The sequence below is a fragment of the Eublepharis macularius genome, chromosome 2, assembly GCF_028583425.1.
Source record: "Eublepharis macularius isolate TG4126 chromosome 2, MPM_Emac_v1.0, whole genome shotgun sequence".
In the NCBI taxonomy this organism is placed as follows: Eukaryota; Metazoa; Chordata; class Lepidosauria; order Squamata; family Eublepharidae; genus Eublepharis; species Eublepharis macularius.
The window spans coordinates 155,706,982-155,729,189 of record NC_072791.1 but is presented as its reverse complement, the minus strand read 5'-3'; the positions used below and the strand labels follow the sequence as shown (position 1 = coordinate 155,729,189).

The window sequence follows — 22,208 nt, the reverse complement described above, 5'->3', positions numbered from 1 at the left end:
TACTCCCTATGACTAATAGCCAGTGATGGACCTCGCCTTCATGAATCTATCTCATCCCTTTTAAAAGATGACTTGTGGCCATCTTTACATCAGTGGCAGTGAATTCCACAGTTTTAATTCCTAGTTGAGTAAAGAATATTTTTGTCTGTCCCAAACCAATTGCCCATCAACTTCATTGGGTGTCCCCAAGTTCCAGTATTATGAGAGAGGAAGAAAAAGTTCTGTCTATCCACTTTTTGTGCCTTTTAATTGCTTTTTTTCTAGAGTGAAAAGTCCTCATAGGATAGGTGCTCCAATCCTTTAATCATTCTGGTTACCTTCTGTATTTTACAAGCTCTGCAATATACTTTTTGAGAACTAGTGCCCAGAACTGTACATGGTATTCCAAATGAGGCCTCACCATATACAAGGGCCTTACAATATTGGCTGTTTTATTTTGAATTCCCTTCCTAATAATCCCCAGCATGGAATTTACGTATTTCACTGTTGCACCACACTGAGTTGGCATTATCACTGAGTAATCTACCACAACCACAAGATCATTTTCAATCTCAGTCTCAGCTAGTATGGCAGCCTCTTGTGTTTCTCATCATTATTAACATTGTCTTTTATTAAAATTACTACTTAAATACACATGAGATGGGAATAAGAAAATCTGAGGTTTTAAAAAATGTGGAGGCTATCTTTACTTTTTTTCTGCTCTCACCAGAAGGGATATTAATTCTAAAGGGAAGGATGTTTGGCTTGTTTTTAGACAAAATTTTGTGTGCCATCTAACTTTATCTCCATTTCTTGTGTGGAAAGGAGGAAACTAGGAGCTAGCCAGACCACACACATAGGCAATTGGGTCCTGAGATAGCTGTATTGGGGCAGAGAGCATATATTAATACACCCAGCTGCTCCCTCCCAGCCAAGGAAGTTCAGGAGGTCATGGGGAATTTTGGGTGTTCTCCATCCTATCTTCAGATACACCCTTTAGGACCTGCAGAAATAGTAACAACAATGGCCATATCATATGACCTTAAGGTAAGAGCTATTTAATTTCAGTTATTTCCACATGTAGGCATTGGTATATTCTTCCAAGAATATAGCAAAAGGAAAGGGCAGTTGGGATACTTTCCTTCGAGGACAGGAGCAAGGGTAACAAAATTGTCTCTATTGAATCTATCTGCTTCCTTTATTGAGCTCGTTTTGACTTGCATGCATGGAAAATAAACCAGTATTGCATTCTGCGCATTAAGATGAGCGTTATCCTCATTCCTGAGGAAAGGGGGTTCCATTGACTTTTATCTAATGGAGACCCGAGATTGCCTCAGAGGTTTTCTGAGATAGATCTGAAGCTATAGCAACCCTTTGCTTAGTGCCTTCTTAATGTGTCAGTGTTATCTCTCTAGTGTCAGTCCATAAGAACCAATGGTCACCTATCAAACACTATATATTTGCAGATACAAGCAAGAGAGTTAGGCTTTTGCTAGTAGAAGGATCCACGTATTTATTAGAGGGCGGGGGGGGGGTAGGTGAAGGGATTCCTAAGCAATATATTATACATTTGTACTTATAGAACTTTAATGGTGGCATGAAACTTCGTTTACCATAAACATGATAAGATGCCTGTAAAGAACAGAGTCCTGTGTTGAGGCAGGGAAGAAGCAGAACTACATTTCCCAAGTCAATAACACATGCTGGTCCTAATGAACAAGACAGTCTACAAGGTCCCATTCCCTAAGCCCTTCCTGTAAGCTGTAGGGTGCCGCCAAAGATGTAGATTATATTGATGTAGACATGGATGGCTCCATACACATAATCCTCAGGGCTGATGGCAAAGCTCTTGTGTTCCAGCAGCACTTGAGTATCATAAGCTAGCAACTGCAGGAAACAGCAAAGAAACAATTAGTCACACGGCGAAAGAGATCAATTACAATTTTCTCCTTGGATGTACAAATATTAGCCCTGGGGTTCTGGACTCAACCAAGCCACTTCTCTAGTGAGTTTGAAAAGTCCCATCTAATCTCCAATTGCTTTCTATCAAGTTAAAAATGGCTCGTAAAACAGCTTGTCTATGGCTGTCACTGCATTCTGGTGGCTTCCTGGTCTTTAGAAAGTGTGTAGTGGTTAAGAGCGTGGGACTCTAATCTGGAGAACCAAGTTTGATTTCCCCACTCCTCCACTTGAAGCCAGCTGGGTGACCTTGGGTCAGTCTCAACTTCTAGGAGCTCTCTCAGCCCCACCCACCTCACAGGGTGTTTTGTTGTGGGGATAATAATGACATACTTTGTAAACCACTCTGAGTGGAAATTAAGTTGTCCTGAAGGACAGTATATAAATCAAATGTTGTTGTTGTTACAAACTCATTATCTTCACTTACTAGGATTCAGGAATATTTTGACTTTCATTTGTAATGTTCTCTCACCCTTTTCTGAATAGTTTCTTTTTTTAAGAAAAAATTCAGATTTGCCTATAGACATATTTGACTTACTGGTCCTCTACCCTTCTGAACAAAACAAGTCAGTTTTGTTGTTAAAGACAAAAGTGGCAGTATTCATAAACGAGCAGGATAACATTTGTACTTACCAGGACAGGAGCTTCTACTTCCTAATAATAACACAGTTGCCTAATGGGTACAGCAGAAGCATGCTTGTACATGTGTGTGTGTGTGTATGTTGAAGAACATTTCTAACTTTCTAGACTAGGGCCGATTCCAGATGACTAACCTTAAGGCGTTTCATGCCGCCCTCTTCCGGATCGCGACGGGGAAAATGCGAAATATCGCGTCTCCTCGCGCGAGTTTTGCGTGCCGTCGCGCAAAACTCGCGCGAGAAAACGCGATATTTCGCATTTTCCCCGTCGCGATCCGGAAGAGGGCGGCATGAAACGCCTTAAGGTTAGTCATCTGGAATCGGCCTAGGATGCTGAGAGATGCAAGAAGCATGCCCTGCATTCGTGGCTGCAAGTTGTAGAAGAGAGTGAGAAGGTGAAGAAAGAAGTCAGTCCCTAGCAGTGCCATCCTAAGCAAAGTTATACCCTTCTAATCGCATTAACTTCAATGAATTTAGAATGGTGTAACTCTATTTAGAATGACACTATAAGAGTACCAACCTGCATTTCAAAGGGATCGTATCAGAAAGGAGAGATGCACAGGCCCTGATCCTTCTCTCTCTCTGACTATATAGTCACCCTTTGTAATTTAAGACTAGGGGACAGCATAAAAATCCTTTAGTTCTAACACTTGACATTCACCATTCCTCAACAAAAGAGCTTTACTGGGAGACTCTGGCATGAAACTACTGAATTAAAATTGATCTGGAACCTTGACATTATCTTGCTAAACCTCAGGAGAATGGATTCATCTCTCACAATATGTACTAAATTGATTTAACAAGCTTGGGAACAGTGTAATCTAAGGCTGCCCACTATGGATTGAGAAATTCCTGGAGATTTAGGGGTGGAGCCTGGGGAGTTTACAATTAGTAAGAAATAGTATGGCCAAGGAAGTGGCACTATTAGAACACTGTTTTATTGATTCTGATGATAGCACATTGCTTTCCATTGTATTTTATTGCTTTTTACTCTTAAAACTGAATTTGTATTGTATCTTACTGGCCTTTTATTAATTTTACTGTGTTGTAAAAATAAGCACGGGGACTTTTAGTTAAAAGACCATGTATGAATGAACTACCTACCTACAATTTTCTGTTTTGCTGTAACCAATTAATACTACTACTCCACAGAATAGGAGCAGGCAGCCTTTTTGGCCCAAGTGCCAAACAAATTAGATGTCCACCTGGGAAGCTGTTGATATGTTGGTAAACATTGGTGTGTGAGAGGAGGGATTAACCCACACACCAGCTTTCTTTTTTGTGCTTCTTTACCTTCATCTGTATCCTAGATAGTCCATACAAGTAACTGTAGGATACTTTCTACAAGCAGGTAGAAATCGGCTGATGAACTGATAAATTATTGTTTTACATGATAACAAATGTTCATAATACTTCGTCTATGATCTATTTATTTATTTACTTTTTTTATACCCCACCTTTCTCTCCAGCGCAGACCCCAAAACGGCTCACATCATTCTCCTCTCCCTCATTTTATCCTCAAAACACCCTTGTGATTAGGTTGAGAGCAGGTGACTGGCCCAAGGTCACCCAGCAAGAGTGGGGATTCAAACCTGGTCCTCCCAGATCCTACTCTGACATTCTGACCACTATGCCACACTGATTATTTCTGAGATCAGGATCAGATCAGTTCCATGTTTTGGGGGCCCTGGGCAGACAGTACTGAAGATCCCCTTCTTTCTACCAACAGGATCCCCTCATGCCTCCCACTGTACCCACTCACCTGTGTATCCTTCACCTGACTACATTGTTATCCTGCTCACAAGCCTTCCCACTCCTGCACCATATTCATGACCTTTTGCCAACAGCACTGGCTGGTACATGCGGCTAATAGTGCTGCTGCTGTGGTTGCCAGAACTATAGCTGCTATGCACCACCTGCAATAGTGCTGGGAAGCTATGAGTATAGGTTGTAAAGTGCTTGCAAGTGAATGGGTAGGAAAGAGCACACAGGTGGCAGGGGAGGTGCACAATGGGGAGGAGTCAGTGGGTCAGCGACAGTGGTCCCTGCCAGAAGCCCTGGACCCTGACAGCTGACCCACTTCCGGGCAGGCTGACCGTCATCCTGGCTGAGATAATATGTGACATCTGAATGAACCTGACAGGAAGTACTAACCAGGGTGAAGGCAATTACAATGAGGTCTGCAAAAAGTACATAAAGCCAGTATATCTGCAAGAAGAGAAGAAAAGTAGGAATTAATGAGTTATGTCTCTGCAAGAGGAAAGGTAAGAAGATGCCTAGCAAGAGCCTCTTGTTACCTTTGTAAGGAGAGCAGAGAATGCCCTGTGACCTAAAGGGCTCTTTAGGGCAGCAGGAAGAGGGCATCAAGTAGAACATCTTTCAGACATAAGTGAAAGAGAAGGGAAATTAAGTTCTGGGGGGAAAGGAGCATTCCCTCGCAGCATCCCTATAAAAACTGAGCTCTCACTGAAAGAAATATTTGTTCAAATGCAGTGTTTGATTGAATGGTGTTGGAAAGGAATCCACACAAGGAGGTCACATTCAATCTCTCTGTCTCAGGAAGCCTTAGTTTGCCACCTAGCGGTGATGGGCGGAGGGAGGAGGCACCGCAAGAGATACACACCACACCTGGGCTGGGTGAAACATGGCCACAGCTTTATTAACAACAGCAAAGAAGGAGTATTGGCGCCACATGCGGATCAGATCCCAGAAAGCATCAGCTGGCCCACCTGCCAGCTGATGGACCACCTCCCCCCCAGGCGCTGGCTGGGGGGGGACCCAAGGAGTGACATTAAAGGGGGGGATCACCTGGGTGTACACCCCTGGGTGATTCCCCTGCCACCTGGGAGTATGCCGTGGCAGCCCCCGAGCTGGGCGTGCACGGTGCACCCCCATGACTCACTCCCAAGATTCCTTATGGGAATCCCCTGAACGGGGAGTCTGGGGCACGGCAGCCCAACTCCCCCCAAAGGGATCTGATCCAATGACAACCGCCTACAAAGCTGTGACAAAATGAGAACATAGCAAACCGAACGGAAAAGGGAGAGGTTGGTGGGAGACCGGGAGACAGTGCCGAATGAGAGGAGGCGGGGACGGCTGCTGCTTTTATGCCCAGCAGCCTGACCAAAGAGAGAACTGCCGGCCTGAGGTCTGCAGCCAAGCCCCGCCCCCCTCCAAGCTGGCCAGGGCCGCCGTGATTGGCCAGCCCCAGTTTGAACTGATTGGTTGGTGACTCGCCTGGGAGTTCCAGACCGAGTCTCCGACCCGGCACAGCTGCGCCACGCTCCCTCCTTCCCCCGGCGGCAACCAGGTGCACAGGTAAGTCTGCACGCCTCTGTTTCCATGCCAAAGGAAATTTTGTGATCAGTGCTTGTCCAATGTCAGTCAGTCTCCTCAAACCACTTACATATGTGCAGAACAGGACAATGGCTGTGGCTAAACCAGTCAGCATGATGACAATGGCTACAATACAGGAAAAGCCATTACAGGATGTTAAATCCACCTGCCAATTAGAATAATAGACTATGTGGAAGGTATACATATTGCCTATTCAGTTTCATCATAGTTATAATTCTCTACTGTCCACTCAGACATTTGTGGAAGAAATATGAGTTCTCTTGTCCTTTCCCCCATAAGAAATGCCAAACCAATATGGAAGTGTTCTGAAAGTCCACCCCCCCACCCCCACAGACATCAAAATATAGTAAAATCATTGTGGGGTTTTAACATGCAAGGAGGGATCACATATCTTAAGCACTCTGACAATGTATAAAATGAGCTGTTACCATGCAGATTTGTACTTTAGCCTTCTTCGTATATGCCGGTATTCTCTGTGAAGGAATCTAAACTCTCCAGCCTACATTACTGAAGTGGTACAATCCTAGAGGGCATATGCTATACTTTTTCCCTCTGAATGAGCACTTCAGCTGATATGAACTAAAACAGCTGTTTTCCAGCCAAATTCACAATATGGGGGACTGCACAATGCTGTTCTATACAGCCATCTCTTTGCATTACAGAAATACAGTATTCTCAAAAGCAGTGCTTGTACTGAGTAGATAAGAGCCAAACATCTGAAGCTAAGCTAGGATTTTCTCTTCCCAAAACACTATTAATGATGGCTGGGAAAACAGAACATCAATTGCAGTACTGGAGGCAGTGTAGAATGGAATTGCAGGAGCATCACTGGTGTCTACAGGTTGGTGCCTATCTCATCATTGGTAAATGGGGCATAATGCCTCCCTTTTTCAAAACTATAATATTTTAAAACATTTTTCTTTATGTTTCCTATTAAGTGCACTTCCCTTACAAAAAACAGAACAGGAGTGTTGATTGTAACCTCTAAAAATGTGGTAAATACAAGACTGTAAGTCCATCAAAGAGTTGCCCAGTAATTTTATCAGTCTTCTCACCTTTGTCTGGAAGGAGAAGATAGTGATGGTTATGGTTGCAAGAGCTGAGAGAATCATGGCAACTATTACAGCCTTGGTATTATATACACTGCAAAAAAAGGGGGGTTAAAAATGTGGTAGGAGAATTCAACTTATCCAAGCTAAGAGTATATTGCTTGTAAACCAGTTTCTGTGTCCACATGCTGGAAGGCGACTGAGAAATGCTAAGCATCACTTGAGTAACACAACCAACAGGAGACAGGATAAACTGGAAAACAGAGAAAAATAATACTCTAGCATTCTCCAACAATAGTGTTCGTCATTCAAAGAGTTAATCAAAGATACCAAATAAGATATGTCATAGTAGTATTTATTGTATAGGACCAAAGAACATTACAATTAGTACATAAAAGGAATGTAAGCAAATTACAACAAAATAACATTGAACTACTAAAAGCACATAAAACACATTAAAAACAAAAAAGCACCTTTTCTAAGTACAGAAGGGGTATTTCAGCCTTTAGACACAGCACTAGCCTCTATTTTCTTGGCTGTCAAGGCAAACTGCTCCACCCTATAAGAGACATACTGATCTGTATCAGAAAGGAGGAAAGTTAGTTTTCCCTCCACAGAAAAAGAATTTATACTTTTTAGAATGTCTCCAAGGAATTTATTTCCGGGCTGTAAATATGGAGGGCAAAACAGAATATAATGTGTAAGATCTTCCAGAACCAACCTCCACAGATGCACAGCTGTGCAGTAATTGGTGTATGAGAGCAATGACCATCTGGAATAGCAGAGTGTATAGTTTGAAATTGCCACCAATGTTAGGGCCATTCTGAGGCTGGAAAAAGTAATGCTGGACAGATAAGAAGCTCTGCCATGGTTCTTTTTAAGCAGTTTAAACCAGGGACAGAATCTGCCCGAAAGGCCGTTTCCACACATCTTACCTTCTGCTGTAACATCACGGAAGACAGCGTCTTCGCGCGCGAAATCGCGCCAGGAAGATGCTGTCATCCGGGATTTTTGCACGAGAGCGCGTCTTCCTGGTGCTTTAGAGGACAGGCCAGATTGTCCAGATTTGAATACATGAAGCTTAACTACACTTCATCATAGCCCAATGGCCAAGAAGCTACAATAATCTAAGGAGGGTAGCCAAATGAAAGTTTCACAGTGACACCATTATTCCACACTATAAAATGATATGGAATAAAACAACCCATAGGCATCCAAGAAGGAAAACAGGCTTATTACAAAATTGTTGCTTAGAAAATTCTCAGTAACTATCAGAGAGTCTTTAGGGATAAAAGTTAAAGGATGCTTATTGGAAGCTTCATAAACATCAATAGCTTTGTTTGCCAAACAAAAAACTGGTAGTAGATTTCCCCAGTCTTTGCCAATGAATAATTTACATTCAAGAGACTGGCAACAGCACAGTATTTTTTTTCCAGTTCAAAAACTTTTTCCAAATCCAGTTATAGAAAGGGAAAAAGAATCCTTCACGTTTGTGAGGCTCCTCCCTCACTGGCACCCTCGCCTGATGACCTGTCATCCTACCAGCTCTCCAGGACACCAGGCAGGTGTCCTCCGGCCTCAGATGGGCAGGGAAGGGGGGTTGCACCACCTTGTTCCTTCTCCTGCCCTGGGAGTAGCAGCACGCTGTAGCTGTCTCTCTTTCCAAAATCCTCCTCAGCCTTCACAGGAACCTGAATTTAAAGGCCTCCCCTGGCCCCACCTCCCTGTCTCTGGCCCCAATCGTCACCCCATCTCCCTGACTGGCCCTGCTCCCAGCCTATCTGATAGGAGAGCTGGGCAGACTCTGCAGTCTCCTGGCCCCACCCACTCCATCCCCACCTAGGGTGGGGCATTTGGTCTGCTCTCTGCCTGGCTCGCCCCTGCTGCTTCTGAACCCTCCTCAGTGGCTCCCTTGGCATCTTGGGGCCTGTGCCTGCCTGGCTTGTGCTGATGGCAACCTCTGTGAGCCTGGATGAAGTGGAGCCATCTGGGCAACTGCAGGAGACAGGTGAGTCTGCTGAGTGGCTGCAGGCTGTTCCCCAGAGTTGTGCCTGGGCGTCGGCTGCCTAAGGGTGAGAGAGGCTTGGAGGCCTGTAGGGGCTCCCGCAACTGAGGTACTGCCAGAGGCTGTGCTGCAGGGCCTGAAGAGGGTGTCGTCTGCTGCTGCAGGGCTGGGGTGGGGACAAAAGGCCGATGTTGCCGGACAACATTGTATAGATACAACAACAAAACAACAACAACAATAACTGCACTTATATACTGCTCTTCTAGACAGATTAGTGCCTCACACAAAGCAGTGAAGAAGTTAGTGTTATTATTATCCCCACAATACAGCTAGGGAGCTGGGGCCTAGAGGAGTAGCTTACTCAAGGCCATCTACTGAGCTCATGGCAGTAGTGGGATTTGAGCCAACAGAGTGCCAATTCATAGCCAAATCACTTAACCACTGTGCTTCAGCAGCTCTCAAATGTCCCAAATATCAGCATTTATTACTTTTGTATAGTACCTAGCAATGCTGCCTGTCATGAATCCCATGGCCAAAGTCTAGAGGAGAAAAAAAGAATATGAAACAATTAGCATTGCATCTCTTACACATTTTTCTTTAGACTCCTTCATCCTGCATGCAGCCAAACAGCATTTTCACAAGGTGGCACATCAAGCCTGGAAACTAGTACAGGGAGGTTATTTACCACTCAAGTCCTTTTCTGTCTTGTTTCACACATGCAAATCATAACCCAGTGTTGCAGTCATCAAACAATTAACATGTCTATAGGAACTCATCCTATATATAGCCAGGGCTTTTTTTCAGCTGGAACGCGGCAGAACAGAGTTCTGGAACCTCTTGAAAATGGTCACATGGCTGGTGTGGACGGCAATCTAAACTCCACTCTGTCTGGAGATCAGGGGGCGGGGCCACCGGCCATGTGGCCATTTTCTCCAAGGGCAACCCACTGAGTTCTACCTCCTCTTTTCCCAGAAAAAAGCCCTGTATATACCTCTAGAACAGAAGTCTAGCTTTAAATATTTAGGGGTGATGTTCCGTCAGTCAGGCTCTTGGACAGCCCATATTGACTGTGCTAAGCATAACCTTGAAAAAGCTGTCACTTGGTATTTTTAGATTTTATGGGAAGAGAGGAGGTTGCCTGATTTCTCCAACCTTGGACATTTATAAAATGAAGTTACTGTCCCAGCTTCTATACAGAGGACCAATTTGAGTCTTTAGAAGCTGTCCAGAACAAATTTGCCCACCTGCTGTTAGCTGATCCTTCTTCAACATCTTCAGCTATGGTTAGAGTACAATTATCTCTACCCTCAATAATAACCTTAGTCCAAAAGCAGCCATTAACTATTGGTTGAAAATAATCTTTTGCACATCTCCAGGCCTTTTGACTTTGACATATGGAGAGATGGACAAGCCATGGAGCAGCTTTGAATTGAGATTAGTGACTAGCTTTGAGTTCTTGGAAGAATATTTGAGGACTCTTGAATTTCATGCAGCCAAACTCTTAGTAAAGCAAAGCATGTTAGACGAGACCTCTCAAACTCATGCCAGACTAGTCGGCACCTTGAGAACAACTCTACTTTATAGGCAGTTACTTCTTTCTCCCCTGACTCTTCCAGCATACTTTACCAGTATAACACACTGCAAGAACAGAAAGGCCTTTAGTAAATGATGCTGGGATACTCTACCACTTGCAGTCTTAAAAGGCCACTTAAATGGGATTCCATATAGTGAAAGAGGATGCTCTTGTGATTATAGATCCGTTGTAGATTTGTCTCATACCACATTCCAGTGTCCAGTGCAGCAGGTATCTGAGGAGCATTATATCTCGTTCCGAGGAAGGCCGGACCAGGAGAAATTAGTTTTATTATTGGCAGGTAGGAACAAATCCATAACTCTCCAAATGGCTTGCCACCAGTATCATAAAGGTAAATAAGATAATGAGGTATGTTGATCCAAGCATGGTTGACCTGTAATCACTCTACTCTGGGTCATTGGCCTTTGGATTGTATGGTGTTTTTATTATTAGATATTAGAGTTTTATTATTATATATTTAAATGATGATTTTGTATTTTAATTTTTTTCTGTATAAATGTCCAGAAATTTCATTTTATTTTTTAAATTTTATCTTGACAGACATTTAATTTTCTCTTGTATTGTTGCTTTTTGTTAACACAATAAAGATTGATGATGATGACCCCCTGAACTGTGCAGGGGACTGAACTAGATGGCCCTTGAGGTACCATCTAGTTCTGTGTTTCTGTGACTATACAGGGTTGCCAATGGGTTCAACAAAATTTCTGGAAACACTTAATAAAGTGGTCTACTGAGCAGAAGGCAGAGATAGAAGCAGGCCACAAACTGTCACCACTGTTGTCTGTGCTTCATGCTGCACCAATGCTGGCAGGTACATCTCCTGCCATACAGAGGTGGTTTAGCGATGCTGAGGCCCTGACAGGGTTACCAACTTCCAGGTGGGGGCTGGAGTTATCCTGGAACTACACTTCATCTCTGGACAACAGAGATCAGTTTCCTTGCAGGAAATGGTGCTTTGGAGGGTGGAATCTATGGCACTATATCCCAGTGAGGTCTCTCCCCTTTTAGGGTTGCCAGGTTCTGTTACCCTCCCAGTGGGAGGAATGGAGCAGCACTCACCTTTTTTTTTCTCCTTGCATGTGCCCAATTTGCATATGTGCTCCCAATGCAGTGTGATGATTTCACTTATGTGAGTGACATGATTGCGCAGATAACATGTACATACTTGGGGGAAAGCCGCCACAGTTCCGAGGGTGAACCACACCTCTAAGGACGTGCAAAAACGGGCCTGAGAGTCTGCTTGAGCACAACAGGACTGAACAGTTCCATGTTAATTACTGTTCTACATACCATGACTTATATATGAAAGAAGAAAAGGTTTGAAATTTGCTTATTGATATTTTTCATTAATACAGGCATCACAAAGTAGTGTCACACTATACAAAGACTTGGACTCCCTCAATTCTTTAATTGAAGAAGGATTACTTCATTTGAGACTAGGAAGAAATAAGCTAATGAGAAGTGTCCTTTACAATTCAGGCAATTTTTTTTCTTGCGCTGTCACTCTCTCACAGCCTAGCCTACCTCACAGGGTTGTTTTCATGTTGTTTTTTATTTAGTAAATGAGAGTGGCCAGAGTGTTTGTTTGCTGCACAGAATTGTGCCAATGCTGAATACCACTAACATCCGCTTTGTGCCCTATTGCAGCTTGGGCAGCCCAGTGCCAAGGAATTAATCACATGCCCCCCTGGCCTCACAGCTGATAAATGGCTGGCTGGCTTGGGTGAACTCCATTCATCAATAGATGCCTTAAAGTGATTGCCAATGTTTTCTTTATACAGTGAGCTAATTTGGACAAACTCTTTTGTTTGAAGAATTGTGGACAAACAAATACTTATGGACAGTCCCTATACTTAATGCCTATCCCAGACACTTCCACTCTTCCCCCAATACTAGACACTTTATGTGATTGCCAGGTATTCATCCCCCAAAGACTCAACTTACAAAGATCGTCATAAGGATTATGTTCCATGGAAACCATCTCCTGTAAGAGACCAAGGAGACATGGATTCAAAATATATGCAAGTGATGTCTTTCAAATAAACAGTTGTTTCGGTACAAGAGTTAGCACTTCAGTGTCCCTCTCAATAACAAACACACACACACACACACACACACTTATCCACTCTATACAACTGTGATGGACTTCACTTAACAGCAGGTTTCCAAAGTGCAGCAAAATCAGAGAGTTGGGAGGGGATGGGTTAACTATTCCCTAGAATGGACAGCTTGAGTGACAGGCTGATTGATCAGTTAGAACCAGTCTGACGGCAGTCAGTTTCTGACAGGATATTGGAGTCAGTGAGTCTGACACGAAAAGTCAGACAGGTTCACTTTTAGAGTGAAGAGAAGATGCCTTTGCCTTAACTGTAGTATTACTGTCCTGAGGAAGAATTCTATCTAAGAATTTAAAGTCTAAGTGTCAGCATAAGCTGATGTACTCTTTACACAGGCACCAGAGAACTGGGAGTGTATTTTGACGAGAGTAATTGGTAGTGGTTGAGTCTCCCTCTCAAGCCAAAAGAAGAAGGGTTATATCTTCTGAGGAGAAGATTAATTCCTGCCCAGTTTCTAAGGGAGGTTTGGCTTTGAGGAGGACTCAGAGTCTGTTTTGAAGGGGAAACTATTTTAGACTAACTCCAGGAAGCCTGAACTGTCATAGGAAACTTTCTGAAGAAACATTGTTGCTATGACTAAATTACTAAGTGGAACACCTCTCACTGTTAAGAACCAAGAATATATGAAAACTAGCAACAAAGCCCGTTGTGGGGAAAAATACAACAGGCTCTAGAAAGGGGAGGGTGAGCAGGCAGGCATTCACTCCTCCACTACCACTGATTTCAGCTGGTGAAGGAGGGGGGTGGGTATTGTCATCTGCTCCATGCCTGATCTGCCTGATCTCAGCCATGTGAAGGGGTGGTGGGCTTTCCTACTTGTTCCATGCCTGATACATGCCAGGTAAAGGAGGGGCATTGCCTCCTGCATCTGACTACAGCTGGGTGAAGGGGGGCAGGCATTGCTGCCTGCTCCGAGCCTGATCCCAGCAGGGTAAAAGCAGTTTGGGCATTGTCACCTGCTCCCTGCTGGGTGAAGGGAGGAACAGGCATTGCCTCCTGCTCCACGCCTGATCTTGAAAGGTGAAGGTGGGCGGCAGGCTTTACTACCTGCACTTCTCCTGATCCCAGCTGGGTGAAGGGGGTGCAGGCATTGCCACCTGCTCTGCTCCTGATTCCAGCAGGTTGAAGGGGGGGCAGGCTTCTGACTCCAGCAGGATGAAGACAGGGTGGGCATTGCCACCTGCTCAGTGGCTTATTCTGGTAGGTTGAAGAGGGCAGGCATTGCCACTTCCTCTGCTCTATATCCTAGGATGAAGGAAGGGCATTGCCTCTTGCTTTGCGCCTGAGCCCAGCCAAATGAAGGCATGAGGTGGGCATTGCCACCTGTTCCACTCCTGATCCCAAATGGGTGATAGCGAGGGGTGGGCATTGCCACCTGCTCCACTCCTAATACCAGCTGGGTTAAGGCAGGGGGGCATTATCTCCTGCTCCATTCCTGATCCCAGTCGGGTGAAGGGGGGTGGGCATTGCCAAGTGCTCTGCTCCTAATACCAGCTGTGTTAAGACAGGGGGCAGGCATTGCTACTTGCTCTGCTCCTGATCCCAGCTGAGTTAAGGTGGATGGGCATTGCCACCTGCTCCGCTCCTAATACCAGCTGTGTTAAGGTGGAGGATGGGCATTGCCAACTGCTCTGCTCGTAATACCAGCTGTGTTGGGGATGGGTGGGCATTGCCACCTGTTCTGCTCCTAATACCAGCTGGGTTAAGCCGGGGGGTGGGGATTGCCATCTGCTCTGCTCCTATTACCAGCTGGGTTAAGGTGGGGGGTGGGCATTGCCACCTGCTCCGCTACTAATACCAGCTGGGTTAAGGTGGGGGGCGGGCATTGCCACCTGCTTCACTCGTAATACCAACTAGGTTAAGGCATAGGGGTGGGCATTGACACCTGCTCTGCTCCTAATACCAGCTGTGTTAAGGTGGGGGTGGGCATTGCCACCTGCTCCACTCCTAATAACAGCTGGGTTGAGTTGGATGATAGGCATTGCCACCTGCCTCACTCCTAATACCAGCTGAGGGAGGGAGGGAGGTGGGCATTGCCACCTGCTCCCATCCTGCTCCTGGCCTGGGCTTCCCACCATGGCACGTTTTCTGGAGGGACATGTTGCCTTGCCTAGGCTTCCCTCCATGGCAGTGCCCTCTGGTGTTGCACCAGGGTATAAAGTGAGTTGTCTGAAATACGCTTACTCAATTATATAGTAAGATAAGCTTCAAGGATGCTATTTTGCCTGTTACAAGAAGTGTATTCTGTAATACCAACAACATTTTACTTCTTCATTGCCATGCCCTGACTACACTTACTCAATCTCTGCCTGTTAAATAAAGCTGTTATTTCTTTTTTAATATTATAGAGTCTCTAGTGCCATTTCCAACAAAAAGAAAATGGCACTAGAAACTTTTCCCCATCAAGTTCCTGAGCTGGGCTAAAAAGCCAGAATTATATCTGTGTGCCAGGGTGGGACAAACAGACTTTCAAAACCACAAATATTAACACGCTACTTGGGGCTGCTCAGTCAAATCAGAGAAACTGAATTTTGGCAGGAAAATCTGATGCACGGTGTGAAGTGAAGGGTGTGTGTGTCTGTCATAACATCATAATCCAATTCCTTACCATGGCTCACACACTCTAGCCTCCATGACACTTCTCCACCAAGTCCCATCATTGAGCCAAATCTAGTCTTCTGCTTCAACCTATGAGAACACCCATTTTTTAAAACTTCCTCCTGTCCATTTCTCCAGTTACCATTTAGACTTGAGATAGGTGCTAGAGGCGTGAGCACCTCTCTCTGTTTTGTCAATATGCCCCTAAATCCAAGCTGCCTGCAGAAGAGAGAAAAACAGGAAAGTAGTTTTGCCAGGCCTTATTGCAAGAGTTTCTTTCTCTTTGCCAACCTACCTTCCATCTCCACTCTCAGACAATGTGTCAGTCTATGGAAAACAGGATACGTTGAAGCCGACTCCCCCCTTGCAGCAAGAAATCCAAGCTCTCTTGAGTCAAGGTTTTTTAATGAAAAATCAAAACTACAGCGCATATATGTCCATAGGTATACAGAAGCAATTAAAAGCGTCTGGCTGTACACAGGGCTCTTGTTGATGATGACGTATGAAATGTTTGCTACAAAGTTTCAGTCCCTCTCTGCAAGCCCCCCACCCTCGGTGCCCTACCAGCTGGGCAGTCAGTGGGAGAGTAGGAAGGAACTGTCCCAAGGACGCTGTGGTGAGCCATCTTAGATAAGAGTGCTGTCTTCCCAGGAGCTGGCCAGCTTATGTGAAGAACTACACACACACACAGAAGATGATGGTAAAACAAACGAAGATGGAGGGACTGTGGGCAACAGACCTGACACAATGCTGTACCCTATATTTTGTGAAAACACCAACACAGGCAATAGATACTCACTGGATGCTCTTCCAACAGGCCAGCACAAGATAAGAGAACAGGAATACAAACCTGGGGAGGCACACAAGACAGGCATTGCATTAAGCTGACAACTTTAAAGGACAAAAGAGCTTTGTACATTTAGGAAATTCTTTGTATCCTCATTGAAAGATGTACCCTCCCATGAAAGAAGACAGATATTATTTTGCATAAGGTAGGCAGATGCCATTATGATATCAAACACTGAATATGGAAGGTGGAAGATACTTCCTTTGGAGTTTCAGGCTAGAGTCCAAAGAGGCCCTCCACCATGATAGAATGTTGATGGATGGTGCAACAGAGATCAAACAGAAAAGCTAGCATGCTAGTAGGCCAATCTGTCTTGGCATAAAGAGCAATTTCTAGCCCCATGTTTGTATTGACAGTACTACTTACCAAGATGCATAGTAGATTTCATAATTCTTTTGAACAAAATCACTAACAGGTTGTCTGTTAAGAAAGAAGTCACACGAAACATGATACTTTTCATCATGGAAAGATAAGACAAAGCTCCACTTTCCCACAGGAATTCAGTGAACTGACAAGATTTAACATCTTATTTACAATTTTGGGCTTTGTCCTAAACCACTGAGGGTCCAGCTCCTGTCTCATCAGTGCCTACAACCACACATTTTTGGAACACTGTTATCAAAACACTTGTGCACAGTGCAGATGTGAAATGATCAACAGAGTTCCTGTTTCTATGATCTATAATGAGTTTTCCTGTTTTCTAGCTATGCTGAATTCACCAGCTTCCTCAACACATCAAGCAAGAAGGAAAAAGAGAGAAGCTGCAACTCTGCACTTCTGTTGCACCACTGTGAATTATGGCATCATGCACATCAGAACAACTATCCAGGAGAGAGGATAATATATATGTTGCAATCCTCCCCTTTGCAAATTATCTTCACTACAACCCTGGGGGGTAGGTTAGGCTGAAAGAGAGAGAGACCGAGACCACTCAGGGAATTTCATAGTTGAGTAGGAACTTGAACACACACTTCCCAAGTCCTAGTCTGATACTTCAACCACTATACCACTGTGAGCCCCTCACACACTGCCACCCACCATAAACCTCCCCATATAGGTTTGGGACTCCATAGGCAGTAAAGGACAGTCACAATACACTACTTGTCTAATTATTAATCAGACAGTGTGTCCTGACATAAATCTACACTAGGTCCTCTCTCTCCTGTCTGTCTGGCTCCACCTATATTCAATAACTCTCACCCAGCTACTGCCCAGGGATATTGAAGAAAGAGTGTTCAATGTTTTCTCTTTATAAGTTCCCACTTTATAAGTTCCCACTTTGTAATTAGGAACTTTATAAGTTCCTAATTACTGATTAGGCCCATTAGTTGTGACCAGAAAGGTTGATGTGTGTCTTGTTTCCCCCCAGCCAACAACTTCAAGCCAGACAGGGTTAAATAGAAACAAGAGAGCAAGATTTGGATCCTGTAGCACATTAAAGACCAGCTAGGTTTCTAGGGTATCTGATGAAAAGAGTTTTGACTCACAAAAGCTCATATGCTGGAAATCTATTTGGTCTTTAAGATGCTACTGGACCTGAACCTTGCTCTTCTACTACAGATGAACATGGGTACCCACCTAAAATTTTATTTACAAGATGTTTAACACTGGAGTGAATTATTCAATCACATATATATACATTGCTGTTAAGAGGCACACATAAAACCCCACAGTCTTATAATAGTGGATGGTTTCAATATAAATTACCAAGTGTCAACAGCCAGCTTTTACCTCTGCTGCTACTCCTCAGCAGTTTCAAATCCTTCTCCCCTCTCTAACTGCCCTAATGGATTCCAACTGTCACTATCCCCAGCATTCCACCACCTCTCACAGGCTGTTCCCCAGCGGAGGTAGAGCTGGAACTATTCCTGTTTGTCACAATGAGACACTCTGTTCTTATCCTGCTTCTGCTCTATCTCAGTGGAAAAAAGAGCCCTGTGGTGCAGAGTGGAAAGCTGCAGTACTGCAGCCCAAGCTCTGCTCACGACCTGGGTTCGATCCTGAAGGAAGCCGGGTTCGGCTCAAGGTTGACTCAGCCTTCCATCCTTCCGAGGTCGGTAAAATGAGTACCCAGTTTCCTGGGGGTAAAGTGTAGATGACTGGGGAAGGCAATGGTAAACCACCTCGTAACAAAAGTCTGCCAAGAAAACATTGTGATGCAATGTCCCCGCATGGGTCAGTAATGACTCGGTGCTTGCACAGGGGACTACCTTTACCTTTATCTCAGTGGAAATCTGTGATTAACAGAGGCAAGTATACCAGTGATATGGTTAAATGCTATTGCTCCACCAGATAACTAAAGTAATTACAACAATTGTGAAATTCACCCGACTCACAAGTGCTGCTTGACAATCCCGTCTTGCCAATGATTAACCATGGGCAGTTGTTCATCCACTTAACCCAGTCACTTCTGCTTGTACTCTTCTTCCCCTTTCTTTATCCTGCTGTCCTCCTAAATTGCTTTCCCCATTCTCCTGCTGACAGTGCAGCACATTCCCAGATTTCTGTGGGATCCCTTTAAAGCTCTAAAAATAGCTGTGCAGGAAGACTTACACAAAAGTAAAGATTGCAATGATGCCCACAGTCACCAGAAGTTGGAGAGAGATGATGCTGTAGACCTCGACAAGTAAACAAAAGAGATCAGGGAATTTAGATGCATAAATACACAATAACTTCTTGACACTTATAGATGCCCAGGCAATGAAGTCAGATAAAAAGATGGGATCTCTTTGCTGAATCATACACTAGAGCCCCCCTCCACCTGTTATGTGCTTTCGTTTGCTGGTATTCACATACAAAGGGTATTTGCATACAAAGAACATACTCTCTCCTTCCCACCCACCATAGCCTGCCTTATCTATGTAACCTTTGGCATGTAACTATGTAGCCTCATTCTGACAGACTACCAATTTTTTATTTATTTAACTTCACTTATACCTCACCTTTCTACCCAGTGAGGACTTAAAGCAGCTCACCTCATGCTTCTCTCCTCAAATTTTTCCCTCACAAGGCCCCTTAAAGTAGGTTAGGCTGAGAATGTGTGACTGGATCAAAGTCACCCAGTGAGCTTCCAAGGCAGAGTGTGGAACTGAACCTGGGTCGCGCAGATCCTAGTCCATTACTCTAGCCACTACACCACAATGGCTCTTTCCAGCTCTCTATAAGGCTAGAAGCGTGGACACTTTTTTAGTCTCCTGGGTGTGGCTTTTCTGAACACCAGGAAAGGGGGGAATGGAGACGTCCCCCAAATGATCAAGAAACTGTTATAAAATATGTGTAGTCCCTGTATGTGAATACATACAGTTTTATAATATGCATATGTTTTCCATTTCTTTTGTCACTGTTTTACTTTGTTCATGGCTTTGTAACAGAAGAACTGCCACCATATGAAGGGAATCTTAAAGGAGAATATACACTTCATATCATTAAACACAGAGATAATTACGCTGCCTCAGCATTTCTATTCAGATGGGATCTTGCAGTTTCTCCTCAGCATTACCTTACGAATGAAACTGTGCCGGACATTCTTGTCACCCCAAAGAACAATGTGAATACCCTCTTCTTTCTCTACACCATTGATGTTGCCTATTAAGAGAAGATGAGAAAGAACAATATGCATTTATATTCATACACTAATATAAACTGCAGCCAAAAGAACTGGATGGTCATTAAAATATTTATATGAAATTCAAGAGCACCCCCATTCATCTGTGTGGTCTCCCTGTCCATTATCACCAGCTTCCTATACACCTTTGTGTGCCAGCAGCACACATCCCCTTTCATCTATAGGGTCTTCCTGTGTAAATTTTCTCTTAGCAGCATTTTCTACTTGGGATCTCCCTCTATCCATGCTTCTTTTGCACTCCTGACTTTCCCTCTCAGCTTCCCATCTTTACCAGCACTCTCATGTTTCCCTCCTATCTAACCTACCATAAAGACATCCCTAGGCTCCATTTGAGAGATTTCCCCCAGTCTGTGTTCCTCAGCTTCCTATAAGTGCTCTTCTTCTTTTCTCAAGGCATTTTCAACCATCCTTCCTTCAAATGCCCTGCTCTGGACTGTCAACTCACTTTGCTCTAGTGTACCCCCCGCTCCAAGCCTCCCAGACAGCCAATAGTTTCTCCTGTCCGTCAACCCTGTGCTGGGTTTTTCACAGCCAAAATGAGATTTTCTATCCATTGCAGAATCAGCATGTGCTTGAAAATACTCTCTCACCTTCAGTTCCAGATTTCTTGTTCTCATCCTCATAGGGGGGAGAAGGGCTGCGTGACATAATGCCTCAGGGAGCCTTATAGCACCTGGAAAAATATAGAGGTGAAAGTTGTTAATAGCACCTGCCTTGTATTAAAGAACACAGTATTTTCATCCCTTAGACAGCTTATATGGTTGGATCCTGCCAGCTTTTTTGCTCAGTCTTGCCCAGTTCCTTCCTGATTACAGACTTCATCCTTCATGACTTTGTCCATGTAGGTCCCATGACCTCTAGCGTACACTTTTTGATGGTAAAAGGGGATTTCCTCCTCCCTTTTTCAGCAGCAGAGAAATTGGTTGGTTCAACCCACATAAAATGTCCCATTCATTCTGAACATAACAGGCCAAAATTGCTGCTCCAAAAAAGTCCAGCAGAATGTTCCAGACATAGAACAGAGTGCAAAAAGAACTGAATCTGGAGTGTTTGCTTATCTCCAAATTGGGCCCATTTGGGGCATAAATTGGCCTGCTGCAAAGTGCAGGAGCACTCCAGGGCCCGGTGTGCTGCCCGGCAGTGCTCCCATGCTCTGCAGCGAGCCAATTTCAGCCCCAAACGGGCCTGATTCAGCCTGCTGCAGAGTATGGGAATGCTGCCAGGAGGGCCCTGAGTTTCACAGCAGGCTAATTTAGGCCCCAAATGGGTCCAATTTAGCTCCAAACAAGCTAAAATTGGCACTCTGCAGAGCACAGGTGTGCTCCCAGGGGCAGTATGAAGTACCACGCGACATCATTTCCTGGAAGTGACATTATCATGTAGCCCAGGGACACAACAATAGGATTGCCAGTTCTCCTGCCTCATGCCCAAACGGTGAGGGGACCTGGCAACCCTATACATCAGCAACATTGGCGATATTATGTTGGTATGCTATAGCTCTAGAAATCATCACCACAACTCCATGGTAAAACCCTATGGTGATTCGCAGAGCTACCATTGTCACTTCCAAGTCCAACCGGAGGCTTTCCCCTTCTTCTACCCTCCAAGCAGTGGTGGGCAATGGATCAAATCCCCAGGTGTTTGCCCATCAGAACTGGGCAAATGGTAAGTCTACTGATCTCCCTCCCTCCCTAAACCCCGCCCTCCCCAGGCTCCACCCCCAAAATCTCCAGGAATTTCCAAACCCAGAGTTGGCAAACTTACTCCTATCCCATCCAAGCTCAATGACTTTTATCAACTGCACCACAAAACCAAATAAACTGAGAGTTAATTGGCAGCGCACATGCTTGCCTTTGGTATTAGAAAAAATTAAGTAGGAGACCATCTCCAGCTTTCCTTTTTAACCTTTTTTGCTACCCCCACCAACTTTACCTTTCCACCTATCTTTTACTTTTTCGTCTGACTTTCTCCTGCCTGTCCTCTTCACTGATGCTAGCGGAGCCTTGGAATCCCCAGCAACGTTATGTGGGTTGCCCAGCAACCCCCACAATAGCCACCAAGTTTGCACAAGACCTGCCCTATGTAGATATCCCAATTGTGCTGGCTAAGTTGTGAACTCTGGGGGCAGAGCATAGGGATGGTGGAGTTTGGGGTGGCGAGGGAACTCAACAGGGTATAATGCCATAGAATCTACCTTCTAAAGCAGCCATTTTCTCCAGGACAACTTATCTTTGTAGGCTGGAGACTGGCTGCAGTTCCAGGAGATCTCCAGGCTCCACCTGGATGTAGGCAACCTTAACATGGGCACTCTCTACAAGGTAGGGTTACCAGGCCCCTATACTTTCCTGGTGGCGATGGGGAACCCAGTACTTGCTGGGAGGTTTCTCTTCACGTGCTTGTGTGCTCCAGGTGCTGATGTCATATCCGGAATCAGGAAAAA

The 22,208-nt window shown here is 44.6% G+C and overlaps 1 protein-coding gene across 1 annotated transcript; it reads right to left on the bottom strand.

Annotated features, from left to right (window-relative positions):
- Positions 1 to 1,722: 1,722 nt before the first annotated feature.
- On the bottom strand, positions 1,723 to 20,416 carry LOC129323556 (protein lifeguard 3-like). The gene is made up of 11 exons (XM_054970091.1): positions 20,359 to 20,416; positions 19,643 to 19,728; positions 18,697 to 18,761; positions 16,510 to 16,563; positions 16,096 to 16,146; positions 12,526 to 12,565; positions 9,489 to 9,526; positions 6,989 to 7,076; positions 5,983 to 6,078; positions 4,731 to 4,784; positions 1,723 to 1,866 (listed from the first exon to the last, which is right to left on the bottom strand). Exons 1-11 carry the CDS (start codon positions 20,414 to 20,416, stop codon positions 1,723 to 1,725), a joined length of 774 nt encoding a protein of 257 aa, XP_054826066.1.
- Between the last annotated feature and the right edge of the window lie 1,792 nt (positions 20,417 to 22,208).